Below are 11,117 nucleotides of genomic sequence, written 5' to 3' on the forward strand. Positions count from 1 at the left end.
ACTGGCATGTAGAACTGCAACTGATTATTTTCATGATCGATTAATCTGCTGCCTTTTTTCTTGATTATCGAATAATCATTTGGACCATAAAACGTCAGAATATTCACATTATTTAATCTTAGGCCCCACATATTCAAATATCCTGTGTCTCACAGTCAAAAACAAACTATTCAATTTACGGTAAGACCAAGAATGGGGAAGTCTCACAGTTCAAAAAACAAACATGGAACCAATTGATTTGGACATAAATTAATAATTGATTAGCCGATTAGTTGCTGATTAATTTGCTTTTTATCGACTAATTGTTGCAGCTCTCGTTTTTTGAATATCAACCATTTCTTTTGTGTGATTTATGTTTTTCTGGCCAAGGTGAGATGTATGTCTGGTGGTCTGTCTGTGTTCAGGATAGTTTAAATCTCCTCTAAAAGTTCTAGCTCATCAGAGATTGCCACGTGGATGGCCTTCAGTTATAGGAATTCTCCAGTGATTTTAATATTGTGCTTGCATAAAGTTGGGGGACTCACGAGGCAGATTTTTTATGGGTTGAATTCCAAAGTCAGGGATCCTATATTTTCCACAATGCAACTGAATGTTGTTTTTGTTGTTGTTGTTAGGGAACACCCCCCCCCCCCCCCCCCAAAAAAAAGAGCCCAGTTTGTAACGCAGGCTTTCTGTTCCATGCTTTACATGCCAAGCCCAGAAAGAGAGACTACGACATCATCAGGGTCATGTTTCTCTGACTTTAAAACTCTCCCCACAGAGCTGAATATCTGATCTCCATGTATGAAATCAGTGGTGTGTCCCTTTTTAGAAACAACACTCGAGCCTTATTGTTATGATTCATACAAGTTTAACTTTAGATTTTGAGATTGCACAATGATGACTGACCATTAATGTCACGACTGTGTGATTGAGACTCATGACCATGAACCTGACCCTTTTGTCTAACAGAAGGCCAATATTTCAAATGTACAAAGTACTGATGGATTGAAAAGAAATGGGCTACTTGACATCAGAGGCCAGTTGAGGTGATAAAATTCAGAATTAATATCACGTCAGTGTCAATTTGTTTTTCTGGTTGACACAAGCACAACTGTGATGGAAAAATATATCTTGCCATCATTTTTCACTTGTAGGCAAACCTAATTATTTTTAACTTCCAAATGATAGATGAATATTTGTATAAGCATGATTTAGAGGACAAGTGGGTTCCTTGAATCACTCGCCATGAGAGGAACTTACCAACAAAGAGGAACCAAATGAATTTGATTAACTGTATTGGAACTCACGTTTTTAAAGCCACTCCTAATCACGGCTTGGTTATTCTTCTAATAAAACATAGACTACACTCGAGGTATGTAGGCCTACATTTAATTTAATAACTATTAAAACTTTAAGACAAAACATATCTCTAGATACTCCCGATGATGACACGGTGCACCAGCGCGCTTTTACGCGTGAAGTTGTCTGTGTGTCTTAAAGGCTGCTGATAGCTCATTAAAAAGCTTTTGTTGGCGCATTTATTTATTCCACTGAAAGCTAAACCTGTTCAGCTGACCAGCGTGGGGACACAGCTTGGCATAATCCATTACACTATTATGTGCTTTCGTCTATAATTAAGGATATTTTTTTGAGATCCTCAGACCAAGGTTGAACTGTGTTTTTGCTCGTCTGTTAGTGTAATAAATTGCATTATGTATTTGTAAATATGACATCGACAGAGCTCTTATTGTGAATAAAGGAAGTTTTATCACAGGACTCAAATCAATCATGGAGCACTTTGTGCGAGCTGAACGCTCCTTATCAGTCTGCAGGCGGTTATGTTATGCAGCTGGGTATTTCCTAAACGACCTGTGCGCCTCTATGTGCTTCACCTTTCTGCTGGTCTACCTCCACTCCGTGCTCGGCTTCCAGGGCAGCTATGCAGGTGTGCTGCTGCTGATTGGTCAGATAGCGGACGGAGTCTGGACGCCTCTGGTTGGATATGAATCTGACAGAATAGCGTGCTTTTACGGCAAGACAAAATCCTGGCACCTATTGGGTGAGTATGAGAAACAAATTTGATTTAAGTACAAGTAGACTATATCCAGCTAAATGCACTTAAAGTAGGCCTGTGAAAAAATAGGCCTAGTTAAAGTCCTGCATTCAAAACTTTACTCCAGTTAAGCTTTGATTTCTATTTTGTATTAGCAACCTAAATCTTCAAGGTAATTAAAGCTATCAACTAAATGTAGTGGAGCAAAAATTGGAATACACCTTTTTAAATAGTGAGGTGGAAAAGTACGAGTAAAGACAAATTGTACTAAGGTACCATGCTTGAGTAAATGTAGGCTAGTTGTTACCTTCCATCTCTGCTTTTTCAGAATGGCCCCTTGAGTACCATTGGATTATTATCATTATTGGTGCAACATTAATGTGTAAGCATTTAATATATAGTTGGTTAAAGTGGAGCTAATTTTTACATAGCTTAGCGTACCTATTTTCAATTTAAATATTAGTTGATAATATAAGTACCTGTATCTAAAGTGTATTACAGTTAATTGTCCTTAAATGAAAATGGAAGTAGAACATAAAGTGGATAACTTAAAGGAACACTCCACCTTTTGTTGAAATAGGGCTGATCCCGGTCTCCTAGCTGTAGATAAGTGGGCAAATGCATTGTTTGTCTCAGTGCATGCATTGTTATAGTCCGGTGCAACAACGGCAGCCCCACCGCTAGTTTGCTTAGCGTAGTGGAATCCTATGTTGCCAGTTAGCATGTTGCGAATAAAAAAATAAAAAATTACTTTGTCTGCACTGCATATTCACAATGAGTACAAATAGATATGCATTTTAAGACTAGATGATGTCCTAGGCAGATGTGTTTCCACCCAATACATATCGGCCTAGGAAATCGTCTAGTCTTAATCTGCATAGCTATTTGTACTCAGTGTGAACAGGAAGGCCACAAGAAGTAATTAGTTGTTGTTTTTTTGACTCACTTTTACTCACAACATGCTAACCGGCAACATAAGATTTCATTCATTATGCTAAGCTAACTAGCGTTGCCGCTGCCGGTGTAGCACCGGACCAAAACTATGAATGCACTGAGACAAAAAAATGCGTTGGCCCACCCATCTACAGCTAGTAGAGCTTGATAAGCCCTATTTCAACAAATGGTGGCGTGTTCCTTTAAGAGAAGTAGCCTAGTCTATCAAGCAAAATTGCAGCCTACCTAAGTAAAAGTGCTTAGTTACTTTTGACCAGTGGTGAAAGAAGTATTCGGCTCCTTTACTTAAGTAAAAGTACTAATTCCACACTCTAAAAATACAGTTACAAGTTTTTGGTTTGGCTCGTTCCTGTTTTGAATGACATTCATTCACATTTCTGTCAATTTAAGGGAGGTTGGGTAGGTGAGAGCTGGGTGGCTGGGAGGTTGGGGGGAATTGTGTTATATGTGTGTATCTGTGTGTGTGTGTGTGTGTTTGGTGGGGATTGTGTGAAGCACTTTGTGCTACATTTATGCATGAAAAAGCGATATATAAATAAAGTCTGATTGATTATTAAAAGTCCTGCATTGGAAATGTTACTTAAGTAAAAGTAGGCCTTTATTTTCAGGAAATGTAGTCCTACTTAAAGTATTAAAAAGTAAAAGTACTCAATTCAGAAAAATCCTATGATAAATGATTAATCCACTTAGTGTTTAATCGTTTAAACATTACAGCACCTCTTGTATTTTATTAGCTTCATGTGTTTTGTGTGCAAAAATCTTAATTTGTAAAGTCACTAGTAACTAAAACTGTCAGATTAATGTAGTTGAGTAAAAGCACAATATTTCTGATATGAGGTGGAATAGAAGTGGAAAAAGTGGCATTAAAAGAAAAGCAAGTAAAGTACCTCAAATTTGTACTTAAGTACAGTACTTTACATTCCACCGCTGCTTTCAACCACTGATCTTATCGACAGGAATGTCCCACAGCCAAAGAAATGTTTTAGTGACACCCTAGTAATAATAATAATTATTATTGTTGAAAAAAAAAATTGTTATTACAACAGGCTTACTTATTTTATTTATTTTGGTAGTTTAAAAGAATAACTCCTTTACTTTCTAGGAACTATTTGTGTTGTTGCATCTTTCCCCTTCATTTTCAACCCCTGCCTGGCCTGTAACAACAACACTCCTCAGTAGGCTCGGGTTCTTTACTTCTCCCCCTTCGTCATCGTCTTCCAGCTCGGCTGGGCAGCCGCTCAGACCTCACACCTGTCCCTGATCCCAGAGCTCGTGTCCAATGGGAGCGCCAAGGTGGAGCTCACCGCGTACAGGTGAGATGACGTCATCATGGCCTCATCTTAGTTACTTGCATTTTAAAATGTACAAAACTGTCATTTTTATATTTTAAAGGAAGGGAAAGCTCATTCTTGCTGACATGGATACACATTTGCTCTGGTTGAAATTTAGCTTGAAAGGAAAAGTTCAAGTTTGACATTTTTTGAAATGCAGTTTACTCTACGTATCAGGCAACTAGCGTCCCGTTAGCTAACATCTCTTACAATCCCATAAAATAGCGAATTGTATTAGTTTCACTTCGGTTTTTGTTTGAATTGAACAAATAAGAGTTTAGAGTTAGATTATGTTGCCTCTGGACAGACGCAGGTGAGCTTTTTCCGCTCCAGTCTTCATGCTGAACTAGCTAAGCCAACCGGATGAAGTGACGAGTGGTATCTTTAATGATTTCTCTCGGACAAAAAGCAAATATAGTTAGACCCCATGAGTTAGACTCGTAGAACTATAATGGATAGGAAGGCCACGATGGATACAATTTATTTTTCATTTCAATGTTCAGACTATTTCCAAAATGTCTACTATTCCTTTAATGTTGTTTGCTTTCCAATAATCACCAGATTATGATACAACTTTATAGGGAAAATACAGATGAATCTAATACTATTCCACTGACTTTAACAGTAAAATTAGTATCTACAGACACAAAGAGACATAAAGTGCATCTTTTTTGCTGTTGGTTCATAAATTAGCAACTGACCCTATGGGTCCTAACATTGATGTATTATGATTTGTTTGACACAATGTTTACCATTTCATAGTTTCTCCTTCACAAGAAATCTCAGATGCTGAATTTCACAGTTGTTGAGCAGTCATATAATTTCATTCATAATTCCCTCTCAATCATTGAGGAAGCCAACAAGGCCCCGTAAAGTTTGTATTCATGCAGTATGGGGTGCTGTTTGTAAAGCGGCTCACGCTGAAAATAACAGCAACGTTTTGTCACATTTAGCTTCAAACTATGCTAAAAAAATGCTATGAATTTTTGAGGGTCACAATTAGAGATATTTTAAAAAGCTCAATCCAAATAATCAATGTTAAATCTAAATGTTACATCTAATTCTATATATCAAAATGTTAAATGTAAATTTTAAATCTAAATGTTGAATCTAAATCTAAATTTTAAGGTTAAATCTAAAGCTAAATGTTGATTCTAAATGTTTTGGTTGAAACTAAATATTTAACTAAAATGCAGATTCAAAACGCCAAAGTACCAAAATTAAAGCTTGAGGAGGTCAGTGTGTGTTTATAGTGTCAAATAACGAATAAAAAACATCTCATCCGGAGAAATGGACTCTTGGACATGAATTTTATGGATAATAACTACCTACAATAATAAACACATTTGGAGAAACTGCATTTGAAGAGTACTTTGAGTTTTAGTGTCACTTTTGTGAAGGATGCAGGATTTATGACCTGTAGCTACTATAGCCAGCCACGAGGAGGGCTCACTTTGACTGATCCGTCATGTTCGCTTGCATAAAGGCAAACTTTAGCCTGTCCCCGCCTGCTGATGCTGTGGAAACATTTTGTACAGCCGCTAGTACGGATCTGCCGATGTTCTTGGATAACGCCCATTCGTTGGTGGCTGGCTATAGCGGCTATAGTGGCTACAGGTCATAAGTCCTGGACCCTTCATAAAAGTGACACTAAGTAACTCAAAGAACTCTTCAAATACTGTTTCTCCAAACATGTTTATTATTATAGTCCATTTCCCCAGATGAGATGGTTTTTATTGGTTATTTGACGCTAAAAAACACAGTGACCTCCTCAAGCTTTTACTTTGGTAGGCTACTTCCAGTCAACTGCATTGTGAATTTGCATATTAGTTAAATATTTAGTTTCATCCGAAACATTTATGTTTAATATTTGTCACAACAATCTTTTAAATCGGTCCAGTATCAAGCAAGATCGCTGCTGTCGGCAGCGGCGAAAGCAACAACATAAGTTAATAGGGCGATTGTCAGCTTGTGTTTACCTTTGCTCGTTTTACCACTGAAAGGCTCAGATTAATATTCTAAGTGTCTGACAACATGGAAAGGATCCCTTCACAGATAGAAACAGAAACAGCTCTGAGGTCGCTAGTAATAAACCCACCAGACTTCATTTAAAAAAAGCAATACTTTTGTATAGAGACAAAGTATTTTCACATGTATGTGTTTATTTCAAAATATGTTTATGTTTATGTTTATGTTCATTTATGTGTTTATTTCAACCAAAAATAGAGTGGTACTGGTTGGAAAAGTGGAAAGATGACCCAAAACTTATTTTCATGTATTTTATGATGCTTACTGTTTAATATGGAGCCGGGTGCGTTTAGCAAACACCATTTTGCTGTTTTTATTTAAATTTTTAAAAAAGGATCGTCCTCTTTAACAGAAAAGTCGACCTTCTTAGAAATCCTTTCTAAAATGTTGTCAGACACTTCAAAAATTAGCTGAGCCTGTTAGTGGCAAGGTTTCTGAAGATAAATAAAAGCTCCATAATTGCCCTATTAACTTGCCCTATTGTAGCTTGTTTTGCCGCTGCCGACTGCAGCAATCTTGTTTAATACTGGACCAGTTTCAAAGATTGTTGTTCCCATTAGTTACTTAGACATAAATACATGGAAAAAGAGGGTTGAAAAAAATGGTAGTTACCATTTAAACTCATATCTGTTGCATGATTAATACACGGTGATTAGAAAGAAAAGTTATAATGAAATGTAATTATACGTTGTCAGATCACCTAATTGGTTGGACTGTTGTTGGTGCTGGTCTGCGCCACCTGTGAGTTTGTGGACCAGAGCATGGGAGTTGAGATGATCTATGGAGCAGCCGCGCTGCTGGGAGCCGGTTCAGCTCCAATCCTGGTCATGTCTCTGTCTATGACGGCCAAACTCATCGGGGAGCAGACGGTGGGTGGAGGGAAACTAACCTACAGCAGTTTATAGCTTGTAGGAGAGATGTTGCATGAAGTAGCCTAACTAAAGAGGATAAGTCTGGTCATATTCTATACATTTTTTGTTGTCAACAAATCTCAATTAAAAGCCAATACCAATGACAAATTTGTGTTATCCTATTCACACTGTTGCCCTGAGTGACATGTTCCTTCATTACGATGAACATGGGCCATGCAGATTATTTTGAGTGAATCCCACACACTCCATCCTGCTGCTTTTAAATACCCACATGGGAGCATGAAATGTGTATTTTATCCGCAGCTGAAAATAGTCCCCAACACATGCACAATTGACTTCTGCTTGATGAACATTTGCCTAAAATTACAGTGCCAAGCTGATATAGGAAATAAATAAGCTTTTAAACTATTGATATTTTTAAACATCACTTTACATTTTCAGTAGGAATGAATGGGTGTGTGACTGAGAGCCATTGAAGGGAACTTGAAAAGTACTGAGCAACAGACTTGGCTGGGGTTGTTTTTTTAATGGGATTTGTTGACAATAATATTTAAATAATTTTGACAAAATATAGAATAATGGCAGTCCTGTCTTTTAAATTAGTGAAATTTGGGCAACAGTTACCACATTACACACTAGTTTACTAGTGTGCCAAAAATTGTCTATGAAAAAGCTAAAATACTTCAGGGATTAAATACCTCAAATCACATCACCGTTATAAAACGGCTGAAATTCCATGCTTTTTGGTCTAAACGGCATGCCCAAATTAAAAGTGGTACAGCTCCCATATACTTTGACAAAAGTACACGGCTGTAAACACATCTTGGTGAGCCAGAGCCACATGTCTCCGCTTACTACAGAATAAATTTGAAGTCACAGGGCCCAAAAATACATTTTTATATGAATTCCTTTCTACAGGTGTGTCTTTGCGTTTTTCCATTTGGAAAGTGCAAAGCAAAAGACCAAATTGTGCAAAATACAGAACTTCTTAAATACACAAACAAACACAAATCAGTCATGCACAAACTTGAAATAACTATTTACATAAATACATAGAAATAAGTAATTATGATATGACTGTTTATGATAAAACAAAGAGAAAACACAGCACAGGATGAGAATTCCAATGCCCAATGAGGGTCTCGTGACACGGCTTTGTAACGGGTTCAAGCAACTGTCGATCGAACGCCATGTGGAAAGCCCAGAAAAATAGTGTTTGTCTTTTTTTTGTATTTTGGTCTCATAACTTCAAGATTGTGGGGCAAACAGCTAGTTTTAGATCAAAATAGCTTGGATATTACATTTCCTTGGATTTTTGGTGAGTTAGGAAAAAAACCGTTTTTGGGACAATATCACTGATGTGGATAAAGGTAGAATGAAAAGGTATGAATGCAAACACAACCCTCAACGCTAGCTGCGCCTTCTTTGTCAGTGTCATGGCTACTTTAGTACAGTTGTATAACTGCTATTAGTCATCTTATGCTTTGTCTTATTTGAATCATAAGATGCTAAGCTTTTGACCGTTTATAACAAAGTTTATGAGTGGAGGTAACAGCGATGAAGTGTGCCGTTTATGGTACAATGTTCCTTACCAGGTTCAAAGAAAGTATGTCAGTTTCACTTTGTGGTTATTGTTCAAGACAAAGCTGTCAATAAATGGGAGTGTTATCACAGCATCTTACATTTACTGCTGTCACATCTCACACTGTCTGAAAAGAAATGAATGAAAATGCCCGATAAATGCTCACAGAGTCTATTGTGGATCTTATTCACAAAGACGAATGCTGTGAAGAACTGTGTGGGCTTTTAGATGGATTTCATTCCTTTGTGCTTTGCTTCAGTGACTATACTTATCTTTAATCTCTGTCTTTTTTGGCAGCAAAGTGGAGCCTTTGTTTATGGATTGATGAGCCTCACAGACAAGTTTGCTAATGGTGCAGGGGTTGTCCTCATCCAGAGCATGCGACCATGCAGGTGAGTCTCTCTATGTGACTGACACCCTGCTGCTGAAGCAGTCCTTTCACTGGCACTCCATTAAAATGAAAGTTTGGAGAAAGCTATCAGAAAAGACATTGGCATTACCCACTGTACAACCACAAAACACTGTCTGATTTCACTTTTCTCTCTGGCCAGATGAGTTGAGTACTGGGTAACATTTTCCCTACATTACGATGAACATGGGCACTGTAGTTTATTTTCACTTCCATGTACAGCGCCCAGCTGCCTGAAACACCCACCAGAGCACTAAAGTTGTATTGATCCACTGTTAAAAATGGTGCACTGTAAGTGCACTGTATTTCTGCTTGAGTAATTTGTCTAAAAACAAACACAGTGCCCAGCTGTTACAGAGTTATTAGACTGAGGAAAAAATTGACAATATGTATCTTACTTTTTTTTTAATATTTACGTCTTCAATAGAACCACTTAAATAGAAGTGTGGTATTGAGTCATGATTGGTTTGAGTATATTCATGCAATTTGCTGCCAGTACGATATAAAATAACACCTGCCTTATCCTTATGTTTTTTCCAAACTGAATTTTCAAACTGAGGATTTTGTTTTTACTTCAAGATGTGAAAGGATTTATGTTGACCTTTCACTTCTCAAGAACCACAACTTTGCTGCTTTTCCCCACAGTTTAACAAAGGCTACTCTTACTCTTATGTTCTTTTCCTGTCTCTCTAACAGCACAGATGACTGGTTCCCAGACTGTGTTTGGTTTTATCGTGACGTCATGGCGATAGTAACCGGGGCCGTGGGCTTGGCTACAGCACTTTGCCTGTTCACTCTTCTAATCTGTCCAATCAGGATAGGGAGAGGTTAGGATTCAAAATCTGCACTACACATGCCATGCTACCACCTAGTGTATGAATCTGTAACTACTTTGCTTTCCTATAGGACAGGGGTCTTCAACATTTTTAAGACCAAGGACTCCTTTGCCTTAACCCTGAACCAAAGCCTGATGTATCTGCCTTCATGCAGAAGGGATTTCCTTGATGGACTTTACTACATATTATTAAAGTAATCGCTGGTGTCGTGTGTATGAATCTGAGTTGTGTTTTTGGTCTTTTGTTTCTGTTTAGTTTTTATTTATTCATTTATTTTTTATAACAGTTTTTTGTTTTTTCTCTTGTGGATTTCATAGTATATCAATTTTCTATTTGTTGTAAAAGTGAAAACAAATAAATATATTGCAAAAGCGATGCAATTTCAGCCTTGACTTTCTATTGTGATTAAAGCCAAAATTGTGGCGCTGATCCAAGGATTGAACTAGGTGAACTTGAATCATATCGGTCAGTTTTTCTCTATGTGAGATTAATCAAAACTTCTGCACCAGTTTGATTTCAATGACCATACACCCCAATGTGACGAAGTTTTGACAACAACAAACAGGTTTCTCATCGACTCTGACTTTACAGCTTTCCAAAGATTACCTTTGTAAAGAGAAACCCACATAAAAACCCTTTTCTTCTGATAATGTAAAAACTTCCGTACAAGTAAAAGTCCTGCATTGAAAATGTTATTTAAGTAAAAGTATAAGTAGTCAATGCAAAGAAATTGCCTCTAGGACTGTTGTACTGTTGTTTTTGATATCAATGGATTATTATTACTCATGCCTTAATGTAAAAGCAGTATTTGACTGATTTTTTTTCACTGTAGTTGGTTGAGGTAGAGCTAATTTATAACTATTTTGTGCAGGACTGCAACTTATGATTATTTGCATTATGGATTAACCTGCTGCTTATTTTGCTCTGCTCTATTAATACATTTATTGTTTGGTTTGTAAAAATTAAATGCCCATCCCAATTAGGCTATCCAAAGCAACACCTTCACAATGCTTGTGCAAAACGGCCTGGATCCCAGTTCATTTATCTGTCAATCAACTAATAGTTTCAGC

At 37.3% G+C, this 11,117-nt stretch overlaps 1 protein-coding gene across 1 annotated transcript; it reads left to right on the plus strand.

Annotated features, from left to right (window-relative positions):
• Window positions 1-544: 544 nt before the first annotated feature.
• On the plus strand, window positions 545-10,153 carry mfsd12b (major facilitator superfamily domain containing 12b). Its single transcript, XM_034882155.1, is given in 5 exon segments — window positions 545-2,041; window positions 4,092-4,303; window positions 7,053-7,217; window positions 9,100-9,194; window positions 9,908-10,153. Coding segments are annotated over 5 exon segments (879 nt in total). The 5' UTR covers window positions 545-1,770; the 3' UTR covers window positions 10,044-10,153.
• The last annotated feature ends 964 nt before the right edge of the window (window positions 10,154-11,117 follow it).

Source organism: Etheostoma cragini, chromosome 9 (genome assembly GCF_013103735.1).
Source record: "Etheostoma cragini isolate CJK2018 chromosome 9, CSU_Ecrag_1.0, whole genome shotgun sequence".
Lineage (NCBI taxonomy): Eukaryota > Metazoa > Chordata > Actinopteri > Perciformes > Percidae > Etheostoma > Etheostoma cragini.